Source organism: Molossus molossus, unplaced genomic scaffold (genome assembly GCF_014108415.1).
Source record: "Molossus molossus isolate mMolMol1 unplaced genomic scaffold, mMolMol1.p scaffold_m16_p_1, whole genome shotgun sequence".
Classification (NCBI taxonomy): domain Eukaryota; kingdom Metazoa; phylum Chordata; class Mammalia; order Chiroptera; family Molossidae; genus Molossus; species Molossus molossus.
Window position 1 is genome coordinate 111,820,214 of NW_023425344.1, and position 25,788 is coordinate 111,846,001.

Below are 25,788 nucleotides of genomic sequence, written 5' to 3' on the forward strand. Positions count from 1 at the left end.
CCCAGAGGTGGGGACAAGGGACACACAATCCAAAAGTTCATTCAGTCATTACTGTGGGCTGTAACTGAGACAGTGACCTAATGTGTGGTCTTAATTTAAGGAAGATTAAGTGTACATACATATATATATATACATAAACACACACACACACACACACATACTTTTTATGTATTTTCAGATATCTAGAACGTTTACAATTGGTACAGTGAAAGCTGACCAAATTAAGTTATTGTTATTGACTTAATAGACAAAAGGATATTAAATATGCTAAGGAGGCATACTGGGAGAGCTGTTGGTCACCCTTCCCCACTACCTCCTTCACAGACCCCCCTGCAGATCTGTCTCACTCCAGAAGGTCTAGGAGCCTGTGGAAGGCATCGAGTACAAAAGCTACAGCTGCCACAAAGGAAGGAGGTCCTAAGAGCTATCTTCCAATTTCCAAGGTGAATTGTAAAATATGGATTGAGGTTATTCAGCAGGAAGTCATGGTTTTCAGATCATGAACGGTGATAAAGTCCTACCATACCACCCCATTTTAAATTCCAGACAATATTCACCTCTGAGTATGGCGCAAGCTAGTAGGGCCCTAGGGAAACCTGTTTGCCAGTATTGAATGACGTTCCTGAGCCAGTAATTAAAAACATAAAACAATATAAACAAAAATGAAACAATAAATCTGTTTATCAAAGAACTAGTTTGAGTAGTAAAAAATAAAATAAAATAGACCTGCCTGGCTGGTGCAGCTCAGTGGTCGAGCATCAGCCCATGCACCAGGAGGTCACCGGTTTGATTCCCGATCAGGGCACAATCCCCAGTGGGGGCCTGATCCCCAGTGGGGGGCATGCAAGAGGCGGACAGTCGATGTTCTCTCTCATTGATGTTTCTATCTCTCTCTCCCTCTCTTGTCCTCTCTCTCTAAAATCAATAAAGAAAAAAAATTAAAAAAAATTTTTTTTATTCTCACCCAAAAACATTTTTGCATTTATCTTCAGGTAGAGCAGGAGGGAGAGAGGGAGGAAGAGAGAGAGAGAAACATCAATGTGAGAGAGACACATTGAGTGGTCGCCACCCACATGACCCCAACCGGGGCTGGGAACAAACTGCAACCGAGCTACGTGCCCTTAGCGGGAACTGAACCTGGGACTCTCTGGTCCACGAGCCGACGCTCTAACCGCTGAGCCAAACTGGCCAGGACCAGAAAAAAAAAAATTTTTTTTTTATCATCCTCACCCAAGGACATTTTTCCATTTTTTGTTCAGGTAGAGTGGGAGGGAGAGAGGGGAACAGAGAGAGAGAGAGAGAGAGAGAGAGAGAGAGAGAGAGAGAGAGAAACATCGATGTGAAGGGACACATCGAGTGGCTGCCACCTGCATGACCAACCAGGGCCGGGGACAAACTGCAACCGAGGTACGTGCCCTTAGCGGGAACCGAACCCAGGTCTCTCAGGACCACAGGCCAACGCTCTAACCGCTGAGCCAAACCGGCCAGGGCAAGAAAAAAAAATTTTTAAGAACAGACATAGCTTCATTGGCCAGGACAGTCAAAGGAGTACGCCGTGCGGAGCTGAGCCTCTCCATCCTTACATAACGAGTGTACCACTGATCAACAACTTTCTCTAGTGATACTGAGCTTGAAGCGTATTTGACTGTGAATGAGGTCATCAGAGAGGAGTGCTGATGCACAGGGACAGCAGAAAGGCGTACAGATGGAAAGGGCGACTGCCCAGTGGCAGATGCTGAGCCTGTCCCAGCTGTGGCCACTGGCTCAAGACCCTTCCCTCAGCCCCAGTGTGCGTATGTGTAACTATTGCTACCTGAACCTCACACTTTCTGGACATGACATCTTTACTCCGGTTTTGCTTTCTTCCATTCCAACCAGTTTCCTATGCTTGTGACCATCTTCCGGTCCTTGTCATTATGGAGCACTACTTCCTCTCTGAAGTTTCAGTCTCAAGTGTCCCACTCTGACCCCCAGTTACATATTTCTGGTTTTTCACTCGCCCTCTTCTACTGTATGTATGCACCCACTCCATTAAAGCTTCCAGTTACGGGCCCCTGTGACATATCTTCCCTTTCCTCTTTTTTTTTTAATTTTTTTATTTTTTTTAAATTTTTTTTTCATTTTTTGTACAGATAGAGTGGGAGGGAGAGAGAGGAAGGAGAGAGAGAGAGAAACATCGACGTGAAAGGGACACATCGAGTGGCTGCCACCCGCACGACCAACCAGGGCCAGGGACAAACTGCAACCGGAGTACGTGCCCTTAGCGGGAACCGAACCCAGGTCTCTCCGGACCGCAGGCCGACACTCTAACCGCTGAGCCAAACTGGCCAGGGCCCCTTTCCTCTTTATGCTTTCTTCCCTCCAGCTTGGACCTCACGACCCTTATCTCAGCCCTAGCTATCATCCTCAACCGCATTTTTTGTGACAGAATCCCAACCCCTGATCTAACTGTTCACTTTTTTTTTTTCTTTTGCTTCTACTCAAAAAGCTTCTTTGTTCAACTTCCACACTATAAAACATTTTTTTGGGAAAATAACCACCAAATCATGTGTGAATCGGTGCCAATATACAGTCATGCAGTCATGACCTCTAGCCTCAACTGCGTCTTGTACACATCACATTCCTAATTGTCTCCCTCTCATCCACTTGACATCCCTCCCCAGCCTACATCCCTCTTCTACAAGGTTCTGCCCGAAATCTACACCCTCTTTCTCAGGACATGACTGCCACAGGCACCCCAGAAAACATGCGGGGCCACGTGTCCTCAGTTTCCTGCCCTTACTCTAAGATGTATCTGTTCTCACCCCAGTACGCCTCCCCTCATTTCGATGGAGAAAGTGTGCCTCCTTTAACCACCTTTGTATTTGCCTCCCAGATTCCATCTCAGATTTTTAAAAGTTAACATTAATTGACCAGTTCCATATTCTGCCCCAGACCTTCAGCTAAAAACTTTGTGGACTGTATTTCCTATAGATTCTGGAACAAGCCTGCAGAGTAGGAACCACTGACTTCCCCGGGTTCATCCTCTGTCTCGCTGCTCTTGCTCTCGGCTACATTAACATCGCTCCGCTCCGAACAAAACCTTCCCTTGACCTGTCTGGTTTTCTAGCTTGAGCCTTACAGCCTGGCTTCCCTTTACTACCAAGCTTCTTGGAAGACTAACCTCCACATTCTCTCTGTTCCTCACCTCTCACTCACTCCTCAAGCCTTTTCCACCAAGACTGCCCTGATTGTAAAATGAGAACCTTTTGACTGAAATCCAGTGGATACTTTGCAGTCTTTACCTCACTTGATATCAAGCCCTTCTGCTTTCAGTATTCTTCTCCATCAACTTCCATCATAACGTATTTTCTTGAGATTCTTATCACTTTGAAAACTTCCCTACCTGTCCCTGAGTGACCGTTCCTGAGCCCATCCCTTAAATGCGTGTGTTCCCCAGGGCTCTGGCCTCATTCTCTTCTCTTAGTGACCTTACTTGTTCCCACTCTTCCAACTGTCGCATACGCACCAATGATGTCTACATTCATGACTCAGTTCAGATTGCTAGCCTGAGCTTCCCACTCTTACTCAAGGCCCCCTGGATAGCAACACTTAGATATTCCCAGCCAAAAGTCATCCTTTTCCATCTCAAATCTATTTCTTCTCCTAGGTCCCCTAACTTGCTGCATTTGATGTTCAAATCACCATGCAACTAAAATAAACCAGATAACCACTCATCCTTGACTCTCAAACTTTTTCACTTAGTGGCACAGATGACATGTACAGTTTGCGTTCACTGCCAACTTGGAAATGTTAGATTGTACATGATGTTTGGTCTTTAGACATTATACTTATAGCTTTTCAATTACAGTCAGCTCTTCAGTGAATACTTTTAATAAAGCATTTCCAAAATGTATTGTATGAAGTTATGTGTTGAGTGTGTTCAACCTGGGAAAGAAACATCTTACTTCATAAGAGAGGAAAACATGTTTTTTTTTCTCTTGTTGTCATGGCAAGAGTTATGTTATCTGCGTTTCTTGTCAGCTGCCCATCTGCACTGAACATCCAGGGCTCTGCTAAGCTTTTGCCTACTTAGGATGACTCATTCTCTTCTTGCAATAATATATAGAGATTTTTCTCCCTCAAACAGCATTGATATATTTTTCTCTGAAAGTCCCTGGTTCTGCCTGCTTACTGATTTCTGAATCATTGCTAATAATACCCACCCAGATGTGAAAATCAAAAGGGCTGGTAAAAGGGAACGCCATGAGAGATTGAATCATATTTACCTTCTAATTCTTTTATTGTCATCGGGCATGTCAATATCTGGGTTCAACTGGTAATGAAGGAGATCATTACCAAAAAGATCATATTCCAAATAACAGCCAAGTTTAGCAAATTCCAGTAGTTTCTTCTTATCCAGTATTGTCCTAGAGACAGTAAGACAGACATAGTGTTATTATCAATGGCCTATTTTCCACATATACAGATGAAAAGTTTTAAGCACATTATGTACTGGAACATAGTTTAAGTAAAGTAACAGAACTTTTGAATGGGCTCTTATGATGTGACTATAAAATAGTAAGTTCATTGTGTTACCAGAATTCAGAGAATTTACCCATCCAAAAGGGACTTTTCCCTTTCAAAGTACTTGGGAACTATGGACATTTTAACTATGGTGCCAATACTCACAAACAATTTTGGCTTTTACATTTATTTTATTGTTTTTTTAATCCTTGTAAGGATAGGTTTTTATTGATTCTAGAGAGAGGGGAAGAGGGAAGGGAGAAAGAAAGAAACATCTATCAGTTGCCTCCCATACACACCCTGACTGGGAATTGAACTTGCAACTCTTTGGTGTAGGGAATGATGCTCCGACCAACTAAGTCACCTGGCCAGGGCTACTCAAAAACAATTTTGTAACTTTCCTACAGGATTGTCTTCAGGATACGGTCCATATATGTTTGAAAATCCTTAGTAAGATTGCTGTGAACTGTGGAAACTATCACAGGAAATTTATCATCAGGCGCCGAATTAGGTGAGTAAATACTGATCTGGAAAAATCTGGAGCTCAGGTAAAATGAGAGGATCAGTTTCTTGAGACGATCATGCCATAGGTCCAAAATGAATTTCAAAGCTTATGTGAACATCATTGCTACATATTAAAAAGGGGCAATACTCCTATAGATATTTATGTTCTGGTGTGCTTATTTTTTAAATACTATTTATTATTTTATGCTGATTTTTGTGGCTATCTTCTTAATAAAAGAGATCTTAGTAAGAATATCACAGCTTTATGTTGCAAGACCCTGTAAATGAATGGGAAAGGAGAAAAATGTAAGATAAGTACAGGAAACAGACAGAGGCTTCAAGTTTGGAGCAAGGGTAAATGATCTCAAGAAATGTAGATTATAACAAGCAAAAAGAGATGCATTAAGTTAGAACCCAAAAAGCATGGTAGAAGTTCAAACATAGAGAAATAGAAAGGAAGGAAGGAAGGAAGGAAGAAGAAAGAAAGAAAGAAAGAAAGAAAGAAAGAAAGAAAGAAAGAAGGAAGGAAGGAAGGAAGGAAAGAAAGAAAGAAAGAAAGAAAAGAAAGAAAGAAAGAAAGAAAGAAAAGAAACGTTCTACCAAGAGACAATGAATATGGAAATAATGTGAGGGGAAAACACACCCCATTAAACATGTGTAAAGGTAATTAAGGACCTGGGAAAAGGATGATTGTTTGGGATCCAAAAGTAGCCTGGAGAAGAGTTGGGATGTCAGACAATCATTGTCTGATTAGGCTTTGATGTACTCTAATATACTATTACTTTGAAAACTCCAGGACGCAAGGGTTAAAGCACTATTATATGTCTATAAATCTCTTCTAAGAGGTCAGAAGTATTTTCAAAGCCTTTCTTCTGAACCATAGGAGGACCAGTTAAGCCTCAGTGTTTCTCGCATGCAGGTTCCTGCAGTGCTGAGATGCTTCCCATAGTTCACTACTGACCTTCCCTCTGAGCAATCACATTGGAGCTGGCTCTTCTTTATCCTGTTATTCAGTTTAGCATAACTTGGAGTTCACAGTGTTGTTTTGGCAGGGAGGCTGAAACAGTCTTCCTTCATACTGTAAAATGTGCATTAGTTCTGTGCTATCTTCAATTAATACTACTCTTTTTCCATCTTCTTACCATGGAGACCATCTTCTGCTTTTGTAATTACCAGGCTAAAAGAATATGTGTTTTTCTATGGTAAACCTATTCTGTTTCCTCGCAAAGAACCATGAATAAAAACAAAATATACACAACTACAATAACATAAAGGGGAATAGAAAAGTTTAGTATTTTTCCTTTTGAGTCCATTTATTTCGTGTGTTAATTACCAATATGGGCAAGGGACTGGGGAGGGGGCAGAAGGAGAATAAAAATGTCAACAACAGGTTGGATCAGACTCTGATTTCTACTCCTAATAGCTTTCCTTTCTGTTGGCATAATGCTTTGAAGGTTTTATACATTTTAAGTGGTATATTGAGAAACATATTCAATGAAAAGTCCATAGTAAATATAAAGCCATAGAAAAATAGTCTTAGATCCAACTTAAAATAAAAGGTAGAGTTGCTTATCATCATCGTAGCTAAGAATTATAAGAACTTACTGTGTGTAGCACTGTGTATTATATTCATTATCTCATTCAATCTTCTCCACAGTCATTTCAGGTCTCAATTTTACAGATGAGGAAACTGGGACTTGAGATATTAGATATTCAAGGTGATATGTTGAAGTATAAATAAATTCATTTCAAGTCTAGAATCTACTCTCTTAACTATCATACTTACTATGTGACTTCTTCAATGGCTAAATATTCTGTAATCAAAGGACATTTTCCAAAATTGCACTGACTGTGCACATCATGTGTTTTAATTTTTATTTTGACATTTAATTCCCTCCCCACAGTAACTTTAAATTGCACTTGAAAAATGGGGAATTTACCATCAAAGAGGGTGATAAACCCCCAGAGTAAGGAAGGATTGCTTTATGTTGATACTTAATTGCTAGTTCAGAGGGTAACTACATTTAACAGGGTTTGACCATTGCTGTTACTTTGGACAATTCAAATGACAAGATCAAAGGAGGAGAAGGAACTGTATCAATCATGACCATTGCTTATTTTCTTACTAGGAGCCTAATGTTGCTCTAAGCCTCTTACAAATATTAAGGAGCACATATTAAGGGTCTGTCTTTCTCCTGAAGTCCAGAATTGCATGTCTAATTGCCTGCTTGCCATGTCCATTTGGATGTCCAATAGACAACTCAAGTTTAAAATGTCTCAGACTAGACCCCTCGTCTACCACCCTAAACTAGCTGCTCTAAAACCCTTCCCTCTCTCAGTGGATAGCAACTCCATCCATCCAGTTGCTCAGGCCAAAAACCTTGTGATTATCCTGACTGCTTTGTTCCTTTTATACTCTACGTCTAGACTATTAGGTAGACTTTTGGCTCAACTTTCAAAAGATGACCAGAATCCAGACAGGTCACTACCTACCTGCTACCTTCCTGGTCCAAATCACCATCATCTCTTGCAGGATCTCTGCACTCGATTCGCACTGCTCTCCTTATTTCCATCTTTGTTCTACTACAGTCTATTCAAATATAGCAACCAAAGCCTATCCCCACACCTAAGTCAGATCAGGTCTCTCCTCTGCTCAGCACCCACCAATGGCTTGCCATTTTCCTCAGAGAAAAAGGCGGGGCCTTGCAGTGGCCCCTGAGGCCCTGCCTGGTCTCTTTGGATGCCTTCTTACAACGGCCTCATCTGAGAGAGGAGTGGGGAATGTCGTTAACCAAATCGCCAGATGTCAATTATATATAAATGCTACTTATATTATCAGTGTTATCTGAAGAATATCACCATAGGTAGAGATATCTTTCTAGAGGAAGACTAACATGTTCAATAGGATTCATCTACATATGTAAGTTTCCAGAGTAACCCCTCGGAATTCTTGTCTTGTAGAACAGCATATAGAAAGGAGTGTGACTTTGAGGGAAATGGTCCATTGGTAAAACAGTTAAATATTTTACAGTCACATATAGGGGAGGAGATTTCCTCAGAAGGGAAGCATATTAAGCTGATGTTTTGGACATTAGAAAAATGCAGTTAAAAGGAGGCAGACACATGTGCTGTCATTAAAAATCCAGGATAGCCCTTGCTGGTGTGGCACAGTTGGTTGGGCATCATCCTTGGCCAGAGCACATGCCTGGGTTGTGGGCTTGATCCCCGGCAGCTGATCAATATTTTCCACTGACATTAATGTTTCTCTTTCTCTCTCTCTCAAAATCAATAAAAATATGTGTTTTAAATTCAGGATATGTAGGTACGTATACGTAAATATTATTTTTTACTGACATTTAATGATATGACACCCTCTGGATAACTGAACATTAGTGTGTAGAAATTAAGAAATGAATTCATTTAAATCCTTCTTACTGAAGTGCAAAACCCATGGGGGGAAATGATCATGCATATATTTCATAGGAAAGTCCTGAAAAAAATAATTTGGTATTAGATGTTAATGAGGGGTACGATGGAAGAAGTAGGTGAAGCAAGAATAATAAACACTTAATCATCATCAGGTGTTTCAAGCAGCCCTATCTCATTTAATCTTCACAAACACTATTTGAGAAAGGTATGACTGTCCCCATCTTATAGACGAGGAAACTAATCTCAGAAAAGTCGAGGAGTTGTGAATAGATCCAGATTGCGTTTGTCTTCAGAAGCCAAGCTCTTAGGTGGCACAGCCTCTTCTTCTCACCAGCACGTACGTATGGAGAAATCCGCCCCATCGCAAAGACATCTCGGAGCATCCCGCACCATGAATGTCTAACAAGGTGACTTAACCACATTACACTGACACTCAGTTGGATGACTTCCAGGGAATGTCAAGGTGCTACTGAAGTTGCATTTTTGCAACTTTTTTCTTTTCACTTGGACAAAGGATTGACCCCAGATGTCAGAATGGTATCATGGGAAAATGTACTCTGCTTGACGTTTTTCAGATAAGGATTAAACAGAGGTCCTGCCCCTCCCAGACATCAATGATCTCAAAGCTCTTCTCACATAAGTGTAAGTGTCAACCTCAGCCAGTTCTGCTCATTCTATATTCTCTGTCCATGAGTAATTATATTCTTTCATATTCCAATCCTCCCCACCTCTAAGGTAAATATTTTTCTCCTCTTGTCCTAAACAGTCAGTGAGGTGAGTGTGAGATGCAGAACAGCTCCTTCATTCCACACTGGACCAAGTCCCTTCTTCAAGGTGCATGAAGTGACTACAATGTCATTGATACAATAGCCTACAATTTCCCTGGAGGAAGGTGAGATTTTTGTATCAAATATTTTTTCTTGTCATTATATTATTTCTCCTGTTTCATGTTTTATACTTTTGCTCTTCAATTAATAAACAAATTCTGTCTACATAAAGAACAGACATTAATTTATGACAAATATATTGCCATTAGTCAAGAAAATGGTATCTAAGTGATTTGGCTATCTTTGTTTTCAGAATATGGTTATCATTTAACAGTGTTTTAAAGTTGGTACTCAAAGGCAGGACAGTAGATTCTCTTTTTCTTACCTCTTTATATTCCAGATCTTATCCAAGTGTTGAGGGGTTTAGTTTAATGTCAAATGCACTCTAAGGGAGAGCAGGGAAGACTGTGTGGAGTAAGCATTTAGACAAGGGTCTGTGGGCGATCTGGTTAGAAAGAATTAAGAAGTAGAGGAAAGGATGTGATTCATGGGTGTGATCAAGATGATAATAATGCCTGACATGTGTCTTGGGCTTTGCCATTTCAAAGAACTCACAAATAGCCCAGCCAGTGTGGCTCAGTGGTTGAGTGTCGACCCATGCACCAAGAGGTCACCGGTTTGATTCCCAGTCAGGGCACATGCCCATGTTGTGGGCCAAATCCCCAGTGGGAGCCATGGAGGCGGTGGTCAATCAATGTTCTCTCTCATCAATGTTTCTCTCTCTCTCCCTCTCCCTTTCTCTCTCTCTAAGAATCAATAAAGAAAAACAAATTTTTTAAAAAAAACTCTCAAATATATTATTCCATTTCATACATTCAAGCACACCTCCATGACTTAATTCACCAAACATCTGTTATCTTGTACTATCACCTCCTTGTGCTAGCCTCTGTACTGGGAACACAGATAAGAGTAAGAAATTTAAACTGCTGTCTTAAGGGACTTCAAGTCTAAGGAAAGAGACAGATATATAATTTAATAATTACAATTAAATGTGTCAAAAGGTTTTTATAGTACAAATAAATACAAAGTATTATGAAAGAATAATTAAAGGAGTGACTCATTAGAGTTGAGTCTTAAAGAAGACTATTCAGATAAAAGTTGGTGAGGTTCAGGTGTTGAGTGAGGGATGGACGATAACAGAAGAAAACCGTTGAGAGGCGAAAACAAAAACAAAAACTTGTTCTTCCTGAAGATAAGGATGTAATAGTCAGAGCTAAAGTGAACGAAGGATGTATCCATCCATGTATCCATCCAGTAAGGAAGTACTGACCATCTACTTACTATGAGATATGAGCTGAGGAAACAAAAACAAATAACACACAGTCCCATCCTTCAAGAAGTTCAGTGTCTATTAGAGAAAAGAGACGTGGAAACAACGAATTGCTTTGCACCCCACGCTGACCAGGAGAATGAAAGTGCTCCTTCGAGCCGGGCTGGCACCAAGCAGGAGAGAGCAAGCACTGCTTGGTTTGTTTAGGAAAAGCTTTGGAGAAAAGAAAACCACTGATGAGCTGCATTTTGAAGAAAGACTGTCAAGTAGATTCACAGAATGGGGCGTTCACAGCCGAGGGACTAGCTTGTGTGAGAAGCATGTAAGGACTATCAATACAGGGCACTCAAAGTCATGGTCAGTGTGGCTTTAGCCCAAATTCTGTATCTGTACAGAGATAACGGGAAAGGATATGGCGGGATGAGTGGGGACCAGATGACCAAGACGTGTGGATATTGTGCTGCAGATGAAGCGGAACCATTGAAGAGGTGTAAGTCCGGGTGAAGGACAGGAATCAGATTTGTATTTGGACACATTGATGGTAGCAGTGTGGAGGCCAGCTCAGGGAGCAGGGCTGGGGAGTGATTCCTGTTTGGAGTCTATTACAACAGTTCAGGTGGCAGACAAGGGCCTGAATTAAGTTAACAACAGAGGATGGATAGGAGGGGTTATCCTCTGAGATCGTAGTGAGGTAGACAGGTCTTATCACATGCAGGTACTGGGAGGGGAAGGAGGAATCTAAGCTGACACCTGTGTCAATAATGTCATTAACTGGAATAGGGCAAGCAAGAGAAAGAGTAAGAGTAAGCGATGAGGCCCTGTGCCCAACGTGACAGAGCTGGAGAAGGAGCATCAGGGACCTGTCTGGGGCACTTGATTAGATATTGGCATCCGGAAGTGGGACCAAGAATTTGGGAGGACCACATTCTGAAACTCATAATGAACTGGTGAAATAATTATGCCACATGTTAATGTTATTGCATAAGTGAAGAAACTAAAGCTTGAATCTTTTAAGTGATCAAGAACCCAGGTATTTCTGCTCCTGTCTAGTGGATTATACGACACTGTGACCTTGCTGTGATTCATCAGCCATGCCAATTTGTGAAGTCATGGCCTGGAGAGGGAGCACCGGGGGCAGCTCTGTTTGAGGCCAGACTAGCTCAGGGCCTCACGCAGGTAGAAGCGCACAATACATTCAATGCTAAAACGTATGAACTTGACCAAATAATTTTTAAATTGTTATACAAATACAATAATAAATAGATGCTCATAGACAACTGATTTCTTAAAAACAATGTTGAATTTCAATCACTTATTATTATAAAAAATTATTTACCACCTCTTTCCATTGATCTTCATTTTAAAACCAATGGATGTCTATACAGATAGTGTTATGTGGGATTCTTTATTTGATGAGCTTTTCAACAACTACTCAAAAGCATTACTAAACTCACCTAGCACTATTCATGTAATAAACTGAAACGAATTTTAAAATATCTATAATGCCATGTCCAAAAGCAATTAATGTATAAATTACAACAATCTAAATAACTCTAAAACACTGCTCATGTACATCTTACACTGATAATGGCAGTTTGTTCCATCTTTAAGATAAAATACAAAAAATTCTTAAATGATAAATTTTAATTAACTTACTTGAAAGTCAAAATAGAAACTTCTTAATAGAATGATATGTTTTTAATGATGGCCTAAGCATTGTCTATGGTTAGAAAGTATAACTTGTTACTTCAATGAAACATTTACCAGGAACTGAGGTTTTCCACAGACTCAAAACCCTCAATTAGAAGGGTGCATTCACATTACACGCTAGTTTATCCCCATTTATGTAGGTATTTTAAAGATTCATTAATCTTTTTTATAAGATTCTTTTTGTGTCAAGGCACTACCTTCATGGAACAGTCTTTTCAATATTAGAGAATAACTGGGAATAAAAAACACTAGAAAAATAATCAGATTGCCATGTATTTATTTCTCTTTATCTATATTTGAATAAGCATGTTCCACCTGCATTATTCAGTTCTCTGACGGCGCAGGTCCATTCCATTCCGAGATGCTCACTGACATCACAGGAAGAGATGATGTCACACTTTCAGTATTATGACTTAAGCGCGGGCTTAAGCAAAAGGAACATAGGGGCGCGAGAGCAGAGACCCGCGCTTGCGTTAGACTAAAACTACAAGTTGGCTCCGAATCGTGCAATGTAATTAAAACTTCATTTTTAAATGCATTTTGTGCTTATACACCCGAGGAAGAGCTTTTTGCCATCTGAACTTTCCAGCTGCCACATAGCACAAAGGAGGCTGCGTTTTTCATGTCAGGCACTACACAGTTCGAGGCATGATGGTATTGAGGAGAGGGAAGATAAATCTCATAAACATGGCGATCCTATTTGTTAAAATGTCACATTTCATGGGAATGGTGTCAGAGTCGTGAAAAATAGCTTTAGAAGAAAAAAAGTACTAGCGGAGGGTATGGTGAGTACAATGACCAGCGTGTGTGTTGGCCCCGACGGAGGGCTGGTCTGCCCAAACGTCTCCTTTAAAGCATGCAATTTGGGATATTCAACAAACATCAGTTACAAACATAACTTAATTGCATTTTATTTGCCACTTTTATACACATTGCAAAGCTTTGCTCCATTTAAGTTTGTCAAACATTTTGTCTGGATTTTCTTTTTAAATAGGTCCTGTCTTGAAAAGAAGTCCAAGATAAACAATAATGGGGAAAGATTTGCATAACGTTTAAAGGGTTAAAAAGAATCTTTCTTAACCCCTTTTGACACTTGAGCAAAAGACTGGGAGGATTAAGTGACCTGCTCGAGGTCACACAGCAAGTTAAGTTCTGGTGTCAAAACTGGAATTAGACATCGTGACCCCAACGCCCCCTATTTCTCATTGTTGCACAGAGACATAGACTAGACATGGCGCTAATGGAAGCGTAGTGTTAATGAAAGCCGACATCATCACACGATTTCACCCTGAAAGGCGTTCAAGGTCTGTGTTTCCCGTCAGTGAGGACTCTGCTAACCAGTGTGGATTTTTACCTGACATTTGGTCTAGTCGTGCCCAAGTACATCAAGTAGCCATGATGGCACGTTTAAAAGCATCCATTTTTTAATATTTTCTTTTCATCTGCCATAGTGAGAACAGAAGAAATGTCAGTGGACATTAGTAAATGGGAAAAAGGAGGTGTTATTAGTAAATAGTTTCTTGGAACAAAAAAATGCACTTGCTTTTCAGGGCCCTCTCTGCTTTGTTGCCTGAGTTAATTTCTTTAATTTCTCAGTCGGTGATTGGATCTGTGCCAATATGACTAGATACATTGTTTTTGCTGCACTTAACGTGTACAACGCACATATGATACAATGCACACTCACTTCTTGCACTGCATACTATACCTCATGCACACAATGCGTGCATATACACGGTCCTAATAATAAACTGTGAAGAAATACAGCACCGCGCGCACAGGATTCTAAATGTTTAAACCATTTCATGTGCATAACAATGCAATTGTTTTTTTTTTTAAGTACTACCATTCTATTTAGATATATAAAGATGTTTTGCTGAACTTGAGTTTGTCAAATATTTGTTTTTGAATGATTTTATATTATTTCACTAGTATTCATGGAAATTAAAAGTGTACAGTTCCAAGGATACCAGATAGTCACTTTTTGTGTGGCTTTTCAAGGACAACCTTAAGGTTAAGAGTCACCATAATCATAATTAAATAAACATTTTGAAGGCAGAGGATGGGTCTTGCTCCCTGCTACCTCCCTGTGTCTGGTTTATGGTAACTAAGCATTCAATAAATATTTGTGGAAGGAAGGAAGGAAGGAAGGAAGGGAGGGAGGGAGGGAGGGAGGAAGGGAGGAAGGGAGGAAGGGAGGAGGGAAGGGCTATTCTATACCATCTAATTAAGAGCATGAAAAAATGTTTCAAAATTGGAGCCTTTGAAGAGCTGGGTAGACTGAACATAGATAATCAGGGGTAAAGGGATAAAATGTGTTGTTAGCTCATCATCTGTGTCTTCCCTTCTCCTCGGTCAGAAACCCCAAATTCTTTGACCTTCTACAGGGAACACTTTACACAGATAGAAGTGGTATTTTCCTAAACTTAATTATCATGGTGTCCCTCCTCAAACTCTAGGCTCTGGATTTCCATCGAAACACCTTGATTTGTTTTTTTGTTTTTGTTTTTTAATTTGTTTTCTTCATTGATTTTAGAGAGAGAGGAAGGGAGAGGGAGAGATAGAAACATAGATGAGAAAGAACATCGATTGGCCGCCTCCTGCCTGCCCCCCTCTCGGGATCGGGCCCACAACCTGGACATGTGTCCTGACCAGGAATTGAACCAGCGATCTCTTGGGTCAATGCTTAATCACTGAGCCACACCAGCTGGGCAAAACCCCTTGATATGTTAGATAGAGAACCAAGCAGAAAAAAAGATTGAAGCATACCACCCATCTGGTGCCTTCCTGGGGTGTGGGTGTGGGGCAGGGGTGCTCAAAATGTAATTAATACCCAAATACTTCCTGGTCAGGTTATTTTACCCAACTTTCCTCAGTAATGAAAGAATTGTGTTGCAATAAATATACCTACAGCTACTCTATAGCACATTAAGGATAAGCCACCTGGAAATGTGGCTAGAGTTTGAACAGGTAGTAAAATTATAATAAATGATTAAAAGGCATAAAGCTGTTGTGAATGAAAAGCCCGAACAGGAATAGAAATGCTGGTATTATTTGCCAATAAATGTTGACTTTGGGTGGCTGTAACTGTCAAGGGCAGCTCCCTGTGAGGTTCCTGAGGATTAAACTCACAGCCGTCCACGGGCAGTTCCACAGGCCCTATTTCTCAAGGAGAACAGATGGTTAGGGGAGGGCCTAGACACAGAAGCAGATTTATCTTGTCAGGCTGTTATCTCCAGGTAAATGACCTTAAGCAGGTCACAAATGGTCACATGACAACAATGTGGTTCAGAGGTGTCCTAAGGTGATGGCCATTCATTAACTCTTTCCTGTCAAGGTCCTAAATGCTCCTTTTGGACAGGCATACAGCAGTTTGTTGTTGCTGCTGGTGTGTGTGTGTGTGTGTGTGTGTGTGTGTGTGTGTGGTTGTGTGTGTGTGTGCATGCAATTTTAGGGTAAAATGCATTATGCATGAATGCTAGTGAAGATCTATATATTTTCAAAAACATTTAATTATTTCAATGTGATGTGGCCCTCCTGGAACATTTTATTTTTTATTTTTAAATGAAAGAAATCCTGCCTGAAGGGGGATAAATGAACAACTTTACAGGTAGTCCAGGCTGAGCGTCAGCCCTGTCGGAAAGCCCAGGTTCTCAAAGGGGCTGCAGGGCCCAGCCAGCACCTTGACTTGTTACCTCGCAATCACAACAGCCTGTGGGTTCAGAACCTTCTCCTTTATGCCTGACAAAACATGGTGGGAGAAGCAAAATGATTTTCTGTTGTTGTTGTTTTTCCTGGAGGCCTCGTTTTCAGGATGCTTTCCTCTTTGTGTGTCTTCTGTGCATTTAGTTGCATGAAATACATGCCCTTTTGTGATTTGTCCCCATTACAAAAGCTGAAGCTCTTGCCCTTTCAGTACAGATCAGATTGTGTGTGCAGCCCAGCAGACCTCCGAGAGTCTGTGAAAGGCTGACCTAGTCAACTTCAGCGGGGCTATGGTCTTGCTGTGAACAGTCGCATCGAAAAGCTAAAGTTGCCTACATCTGCCTCCCTGAATTTTTTTCCTGTTACTTTATTCAATTTGTTTTTCCAAATGAGCTACTTTCTCTAAAGTCATTTCCCCCAGCTGCCTCTCCAGTGAAATGTTCATACTTCTATATATTTCTTTGTCAGACACTGGAACCCTGAAAAGCCCCTAATATAGACATGGAGGTGTGGCTGCTCTATAAATGGCCTCAGGATTTTCTGTGATACTCAGAGTTTGTCTGATGTCAGATCAATTTCTCCATCCCATCATGAGCCATTCTAGAGGGGGGACGTGAAGTGGCAGCCAGTGAAAATCAGAGAACACAGCTTTATTGTTTAAAAGAAAACGCGCATGCGTGTGTGTGTGTGTGTGTGTGTGTGTGTATAGGGTTTGAGTCTGTGAGCAAGAAAATTCTGTGCTAGGAGTTAAGGTTTGTTTTATAATTTTCAGTGGAGCCTTATTTCCTATTAGTGCCAAGCATAATTTTCTAATTTACCTACAAGTCTAACTATAAATAGATAGCGCTAGATTCTTCCTTAAGAATCATTTTAAACCAGTTTCAGGCAGTACGGCAGACTAAACATTTACAGAAGACCTTCCCAGGATAGTACAAGTAAAATACTGAGTACAAGGAAGAGGGAGGGGGCTGAGTGCTTGGTTCAGCTGGTTGGAAGGTAAAGGACTTGCTCAGGGGGCAGAAACAACAGAGCAGACAGAATGAGGAGTGAGGGGAAACCCAGAACTATCCCTGTCCTGGGGGTTTAATGGGCCCGCAATAGAGAGCCAGGGCCAGAACAGGGCAGGAGACAAGCTGGCGACACGGCCTCCACCTGCACATAAGGGGAGTATTCCTGTCATCCAAAAACAACACCCATGAGGATGGGCTAGTTGAAAACTGGCCCACTGGTGGTGGTGGTGGTGGGGGTTCTTTGGAGATTATGTCTTTCTTAGTCTTGTCTTCTGGTGGAGGGAGGCAGGCTGGGAAAAGGTCCCCTCTGGGGATCCATAACCACACACCTGCACCCACTGAAGTAGGGGCCAGAGTCATGGTGCCCATGTGGCTCTAAACCCTTCCAGTCAAAGTTTAGTTTTAAAAGTCACAAGAGGACAAATACCTCATCCTTCTACTGTCGAAGGTACCAAGGGCAGTCCCTTGCGTGAAGAGAGACATTGGAATGGTTTGTCATGGGCCTGGGGCAGAGAGTTGTTTCATGAGTACAGAGTTTCAGTTTTGCAAGATAAAAATAATTCCAGAGAATGGATGCACGGTAATGTGAATGTACTTAACATGACTGAACTTCACACTTCAAGATGGCTGAGATGTAAATTTTATGTTACACGTATTTTACCACAATTTATACAATTCAAAAAATTTTAGTTAAGTAATACCAGGTTAGTATTGCCCCCTAATGAAATATAATAAACAAAACAACAAAAAAGGGGGGTGGGGTGGGAGGGGTGACACTCAACCTGGGACTCATAATAATTTCCAAGGAATCTAAGATCACAATAAAATTTTTGTTAAATACAAGGAAATAACCTCACATGGATAAGAGCCAGAAGAATAAAAAAAAATAGAAAGGTAGAGTAAAAAGACAATAGAAATTAGACTTATTAATAATAAGGTAAACATTGTATGCATAATATTTTTTAACAGTTGAGTTGAAAATATGTTGAAGGGGGAAAAATGTGTCCAAATTAACCAAGCAGATTTGAAAAGTAACAAATAGAACTTATAGAAATAAAGAAAAAAACTATAGTTTTTAGTATTATAAGCCTAATTGAGAGTCTAAGCAACAGATTGCTCTCGCTGGAAAGAGAAGTAGTAAATAGGAAGATAGAATTGAAGAAAATGGATGGAAATATGAAGAAGATGTTATGAGACAAGGACAGGTAATTAGATCCTACATATATCAAGGTGGAGTTTATGATGCAAATATAAAGAAAATATGGATGAAGCGATATTTGAAGAGACAAGGGCTGAGGTTTTCCAGAAAATAATGAAAGGTACATCCTCATATCCAGGAATCCTAATTTAGAAGTAACCGTAATGTATTATTAGTCACATTGATACCGTGTTAATTCCTTCATCAATTCAATGCAAAGGCTAATGTGCAGCCTTTGCGACACTGTTAGGCTTATTCATAAGATTAACTCCAACCAACATCTGCTTATACAGTCAGCTATTTTGCCCACATCTAATCATCTGTAATCACCTGGAGGTTTGCATTAATTTGTACATTATCTGCTTACCTATCAAGGTGTGACATAACTGTTTTGGAGATGTCCGCACCTGCTTCTTGCAATATTCGGATAATCTGGAAGGGTGCACTTGGATTCTTTCCAGGATGAATGATAACAGGACAGCCAAGCTGAGCCTGGGCATGAGCTGTTGCCTGAAGAACCTTTCTCTCACTCTCGGTCAGAGGCCAGGAGCAACCAATTTCTCCAATAACGCCACACTTGATACTGGTTCTGTCAGCTCCATGGAGAATTTCATTAGTGAGGACATCAGTAAGCTGAGGAAGGGTGGGAACGAAAACATGTTATAGACTGTGGAATTTCTCAACACAGTATTACCACGGTATGTTAATGAACTTATTCATTTAGTTAGTCATTCTTCAAAAATGTATTCAGCATTCATTTAATTAATATTGGTCAAGGAGAAAGCCATTTTGTTGGCCAAATCTCAAATTCAACAAGGAATTCTAAATCAAAGATTCAGTCACATTTTACCGTAACTTTTTAACAAGAGATGTATAGCTTTAGGAAGCTATGGGGGGAAAACATGACTTAATGAAAATATATTCAGATGAGAAAAAAAAATCAATAATATAAACCTGAGGAGCATTTAGACATAAAAAATCTGCCCTTGAATCTACATCAATTGTATCAAGTAATTCTTTAATCCTCCCCTCTATGCATTCTTTTATCATATACAGCATAGAAAATTCACAGTTCACAATACTAATATTACATTTTTTGGGGTCACATATATAGTTACTGCTAAGAGTAGTTGGAAGACTAATAGTTGACATCATGATAGCCCTCAAATAATGTAAATATAAAAAGGAAAGGCTTGCCCAGCTGGTGTGGCCCAGTGGTTGAGCGTCGACCCATGCACCAAGAGGTTGCCGGTTCGATTCCTGGTCAGAACACATGTCCAGGTTGTGGGCCAGATCCCCAGTGGGGGGCATGCTGAAGGTGACCAGTCCATGTTCTCTCTCATCAATGTTTCTCTCTCTCTTTCCCTTTCCATTCCTCTCTCTCTAAAAAATCAATAAAGAACAACAACAAAAAAATTTTTTTAAAGGGAAAGGCCTGATTGGAAAATAATGCAGATAAAGTTTTGAAATACAAAGTATTTTAAAGATTAACTGAGTCTTTGCAAAAACTGCAGCTGACATGCTATGCCTATCAAGCAGGCAATGGAAGGTACACATGAATATATACATATATGTACAAACACATGTATGTCTAGAAATAGAGCACATACACATGTTCAGAAGTTCTGCAGCTTATTTGTTCTTTTAGTCCCTGACAGATTTACTTTCTTCTATCCAATCTTGCTTATAATCTGTGACAAAAACAGGGGATCGAGTTCCTTCCACTCCTCCTGTTTTGTAAAAGAAGGAAACAGATTCGCAAATGTGCCAAGGCTCTGCCTGCCAAGTTTCACCCTACAGTGATTTTTTATGGCTGGTTATTATGAAATCCAGAAACAAAACTGAGGTTGCATAACTGACGCTTATCATGAAAAACGGAGGTTTACAGACAGACCGGGCACGGATCTAAGCATGAGCACGTTGGGTTGTGCAGTAACCGGTGAGTGCTCTTCCCCAAGGCTTTTTCTTTATGAAACGAAGCGGTTCTCATTAGGGTCTCAACTGGAAGGCGTCCTCGCTACCTCTACAGAACGCCCAGCTACCCGGGAGCCAGTGACATTTCCAAATGTAGATCACCTGTGGGGATAATCCCACATCCGAATGCTGGCTACGCGGAATGCTGTCCAGATACTGTCAAAGAACAAGGCTTTCTACCTGCTCCACGGACATGGCTCTGGTCTCCGGAGGGTGAGTTGCGTCCACATAGAAGCCGGCGCCCGCTATGATGTGGACGCCGGTCTCCTCCGCCAGCCGCTTCAGGGTCTGCACGTCCCGGCTGATCCCGGTGGTCGTGTTCTCCACCAAAGCCCCTCCGCCACTGGCTTTAAAATACAACAGTTCTTCCTTGATGGCTTCTGTCTCCTGATTCAGCTGCAGATTCTCCTTATGGGAATAAGGGTTTTTCCGGATCCAAAACAAATTTTTCATCCTAATAGGTTCCTTCGAGGCGGCTTCGAGAGACGGAGGCGGCGGGTAGTAACAGCAGTCAAAGGTCATGGTCAAATGTTCGTGGGTCAGCGTGCGGCCCAGTTTGCTTGGCTCCAGTGGTCCCAAAACAGTCTGGACTCGGCCACTTAAGGAAGACATTTCTGAGGGCACCTGGAGATGCTCTAGAGAGACTGTTTTCTGGAAAAAAGAAAACCATAATCAGAAAATGTAACACATCCACAAATTCCTTCCATAGGAACTGGGAGGCTGTGAATGTACACCCGTGTAAGAATGAATCGGTGAAACTGGAAACACAATGTCACTCATCATCCTGCCAGAGTCAAGGTCTGTCCCTATAAACTGGGTGAGTTCACTGCAGCTCAGCGACATGCACGGTGGCAAATGGCCCCGACTGCTTCCACTGGGACTCCTTGGCCTGATTAAATCCCAACCTCATCTACTGGAAATATTTCTTGATATTCGATTCATATTTTTCTTTTGCTTAATTTTATCTCATTAGTCATCGCTATGCTTCCTTGGATAATTCAACAGTAATCTCCATTAAAAAACCTTTATAATCAATAACATAGCAAAAACAGCCATCATGTATCGGAACTGTTTCATTTGTCATTTTTCAGCTAAATTAACTATACTGGAGCTATGGCTCGTTCCGTTATTCATTTACCGTCCAAAGGAACAGACGTTAGTTGAAGGTCCACCATGTGCCAGAAACTGAAGATAGAAAGAGGAATAAGACAAAATCTCTGACCTTGATGATTTCACAGATTGTTCCCCAAAAGACAACTGGGCAGGGGGGAGCATACCTCAGTTTAACAACAGAAAAACAAAAGCAAAAACAAACAAACCTCCTCACTCTTGATGTTTCATTTTGTCTATGGCACATAGAAACACCCTTCAAAAATAAAACTAAAACTCCGTAGTCGTAATGAAAGCAGCCACGTTTATTGAAACTGAAATTTGCTCTCTCTGAAAAGAGGAACTACCTCTCCATTTATCCTCTGTTTACTTTAATTTGTAACACAAATGAAGTTTTCACCAAGTTTCTATCAGTGTCAGCAAGAACACCCAACCCTGGCACCTTCATTTGAAAGTACCTTTCCTAAGTGAAGGGGTTGCACTTGGAAAGAAACAGGTGTCACTGAAAGTGGTGACCAAGGGCAAACCCAGGGTTCCTTCCACCAAGGGCATCAACCAGACATATTCAGGGGACAGTGAAAAAACAGACTGGGAACTGGGGGGGAAATGCCTTTGGAAGCTCTCAATTTGTTCATTTAAAAGACATTCTGAAACCGCTTTCTCCACCTCCTCCTGAAGACCTTCTCTGACTTTCTGAGCATCGGTTTTCTCATCTGTAAATCCGAATAACAGCGCACATTTCACAGGCTTTCATGAGAATTAGATTAGATACCACAGACAGAAAGACCTGTAAAAGTGTTTGGCCCACAGCACACGTTTGATTAATAGTAGCTCTGTTTTGCTAGTTCTAAGAACAATTATGTATCTCCTAGGTTATTTCTTTTCAGAGGGAGTGGTTGATTAGAGAGGGGATCGTTTGGGGGAGCACAGGGTATGGGACAGATTCGTAATGGGCGGGCACGGTGCATACTGAAGGCAAGGCGAGAACAAGTCAGGGTTGGAGAAAAGGGAGGACTGAGTTGAAGTTCAATTGACATAAAACCACTGAAATGATCTGGAACCCGGGTGTTAGACACATATCGGCCCACAGTGTGTAAATGATGGATTTAGACTATTGACAGAGAACTTGAGAACTTGGGACTCGCATGGCCATTGGTTTTTGGTTGATAGTGGCCTTCAACAAGCCCAGCTTCCAACATCTAAATAATTCTCATGGTGACCATGATGGAAGAAGTTGGCATCTATTTAGAGAACCACTGTGTAGTGCCCATCACAACACAGGGTGGTAGTTTTCACTGATGATATCTAGAAACTCAGTGTTCAGTAATGCCTTATTCCCTGCTACTGAGAGCAGGGATGATGTGGCTAGTTCTTCCAGGTGATGAAACCATGGCACCATTTAATCAATCCAATCTTCCATTGGCGTTCATGCGTTCTGTCCTTCCTTCTGGCTCATGGTCTCACACATGTGTTCCTACAGAGTCCCTGGGGGCCAGACACTTGGACACATTTATAAAACACCATCACTTTTACTAGAAGACAACCAAACCGCATATTTAGTTGATATCAGTTTGAAAGAGCAATGTTGGTAAGTTTTGAGTTCACAAGCTGTGAGTCTTTGTAGGGGAAAAAAAATCACTTAAGAAATGTCATCTCTTCTGGCAAATTCTTCCAAACATTCTCAGGCAGAACTAGTTGGTGCTCTAGGATAAGACACAATATATCCCATAATTAAAGGATAAGAAAAGATTACAGAACAAGCTGTAGCCACCACGGCTCTAAGCTGGAATATGTCTTTTAGTGGGAAGGGATGTGTTTGCAGAACTCATGGTGCAGTGCAGCTGGGGAGCACCCTTTGGGCCGCAGCGGGCCTGGAAGTGGTTCTCTTCTCAGTGCACAGGACAGACTGACAGGCTGTTAATGGCCTCCCATGCTAGAGAGAAGTTCACAGAACAAGGAGGACACAGCTGGACAGTAAGAGCTGCAGAACACACCGTGCAAACGGGTAACTCCCCACAGAAAAGCAGGCTTGGGGCGTTCTGAGGGGAATCCACTGGACGCTGCTTCATTCAGCATCAGCTCGCACAAGGTGGTGTAAGAGGGATAACCGGAGCTCTAAACACGTGTGCCACTGTTTTTGTTGTACTTCAGAGGTGAAATCTGAGAAGACAGAGAGACTTAGGATGGGCTGCAGTTACTATAACAGCCTGGTTGAATTCAAGTGGGTGTAGAATTGTTATCGGTGGGGTGCTGTCTGTGTCCCCAGTTGTTGCTGGTGGAAGTGAGCTTCTTGTTTGTTTGTTCTTTTTCTGGTCACTTTTATTTAAATTTTATTTTTATTACAGATGTTTCTCCTTTTTTACCCCATTGACACCCTCCTCCCCATCCCCCCCACCCCATCCCCAGCTTTGTTGTCCATGTCCATTGGTTATGCATATATGCATATAAGTTCTGTGGTTTACCTCTTCCCTCCCCCCACCACCATACTGAGAGTTGTTAGTCTGTACCCTACTTCCACGTCTCTGGGTCTACCCAATACCTCAGAGTGTTATGTTCATTATATTCCACAAATAAGTAAGATCATGTGGTATTTGTCTTTTTCTGCTTGGCTTGTTTTGCCTAGGATAATACTTTCCAGGTCCCTCCATGTCGTCTCAAAGGATAAGAGATCTTTCTTCCTTACAGCTGCATAGTACTCCATTGTGTATAAGTACCACAGTGTTTTTATCCATTCGTCTACTGCTGGACACTTGAGCTGTTTCCAGATCTTAGCTATTGTAAATAGTGCTGCTACAAACACGGGGGTACATATATTCTTTCTGATTGGTGTTTGAGGCTTCTTACGCTTTATTCCTAGAAGTGGGATCACTGGGTCAAATGGAAGTTCAATTTTTAATGTTTTCAGGTAACACCATATTGTTCTCCATAGTGGCTATACCAGTCTGCATGCCCACCAGCAGCGTACGAGAGTGCCCTTTTCTCCACACCCTTGCCAACACTTGTTTGATGATTTGTTGATGGAGGCCATTCTGACAGGTGTGCGGTGATACCTCATTGTTGTTTTAATTTGCATCATTCTGATGGTTAGTGATGTTGAGCATTTCTTCATATGTCTCCTGGCCATTTGTATGTCCTGTTTGGAGAGGTGTCTATTCAGCTCCTCTGCCCATTTTTTAATTGGGTTTTTTGTCTTCCTTTTCTTGAGTTGTACGAGTACTCTATATATTTTGGAAATTAACCCCTTATCTGATGTTTCATTGGCAATGATGCTCTCCCATACCATGGGTTGCTTTTCCATTTTGATGGTTATTTCTTTTATGGTGCAGAAGCTTTTTAGTTTGATGTAGTCCCATGTGTTCATTTTTTCCTTTGCTTTTGTTGCCTTAGGTGATGTATCAGTGAAAATTCTGCTGCGTATGATGTCCGAAATGTTGTTGCCTACATTTTCTTCTAGAATTTTTATGGATTCACGGGTCACATTTAAGTCTTTTATCCATTTTGAGTTTATTTATGTGTATGGTGTAAGTTGATGGTCTAGCTTCATTTTTTTTTTTTTTTTTGCATTTAGCTGTTCAATTTTCCCAACACCTTTTATTAAAGAGGCTGTCTTTACTCCATTGTATGCTCTTGCCTCCTTTATCAAATTTTAATTGAGCATAGTGTTTTGGGTCCATTCCTGGGTTCTCTGTTCTGTTCCACTGGTCTACATGCCTGTTGTTGTGCCAGTACCAGGCTGTTTTGATTATAGTAGCTTTGTAGTATAACCTGATATCTGGTATTGTGATCCCACCTACTTTGTTCTTCTTTTTCAAGATTGCTGTGGCTATTTGGGGTCTTTTTTGGTTCCATATGAACTTTTGAGGTATTTGTTCTAGTTCTGTGAAGTATGTTGGTATTTAGATGGGGATTGCATTGAATCTATAGATTGTTTTGGGTAATATGGACATTTTAATGATGTTAATTCTTCCAATCCATGAACATGGTATGTGCTTCTACTTTTTTATGTCTTCCTCTATTTCTTTTTTCAATGTCCTGTAGTTTTCTGCAAATAGGTCCTTAACTTCTTTGGTTAAGTTTATTCCTAGGGATCTTAATTTTTTTGCTGTGATGGTAAATGGGATTGTTTTTTCAGTTTCTCTTTCTGTGAGTTCATCATTGGTGTATAAGAATGCCCTCGATTTCTTGATGTTAATTTTGTATCCAGCTACTTTGCCAAATGCATTTATTAAGTCTAGTAGATTTTTGATGGAGTCTTTGGGGTTTTCTACGTATAATATCAGGTCATCTGCAAATAATAACAGTTTCAATTCCTCCTTTCCAATTTGGATCCCTTTTATTTTTTCTTCTTGTCTGATTGCTGTGGCTAAGACTTCCAGTACTATGTTAAATAAGAGTGGTGAAAGTGGGCATCCCTGTCTTGTTCCTGTTCTTAAGGAAAATGCTTTTAGTTTCTGCCCATTGAGTATGATGTTGGCTGTAGGTCTTTCATATATGGCCTTTATTATGTCGAGATAATATTCTATTCCCACATTGCTGAGCGTTTTT

The 25,788-nt window shown here is 40.9% G+C and overlaps 1 protein-coding gene and 1 long non-coding RNA gene across 2 annotated transcripts in view; one reads left to right on the plus strand and one right to left on the minus strand.

Annotated features, from left to right (window-relative positions):
- PTER (phosphotriesterase related) overlaps positions 1-25,788 on the minus strand; it is a 70,580-nt gene that overhangs the window by 3,297 nt on the left and 41,495 nt on the right. The window contains exons 2-4 of the mRNA XM_036272185.1: positions 20,314-20,784; positions 18,527-18,792; positions 4,269-4,409 (exon numbers count right to left, since the gene is read on the minus strand). Of these exons, the coding sequence (XP_036128078.1) occupies positions 4,269-4,409; positions 18,527-18,792; positions 20,314-20,745 (839 nt within the window). The 5' untranslated portion in view covers positions 20,746-20,784. The remainder of the gene's footprint in view (positions 1-4,268; positions 4,410-18,526; positions 18,793-20,313; positions 20,785-25,788) is intronic.
- Positions 4,912-9,311, plus strand: LOC118637087. Its single transcript, XR_004960875.1, has 3 exons — positions 4,912-5,017; positions 9,015-9,081; positions 9,206-9,311. It is a non-coding gene; the product is annotated as an uncharacterized LOC118637087 (long non-coding RNA).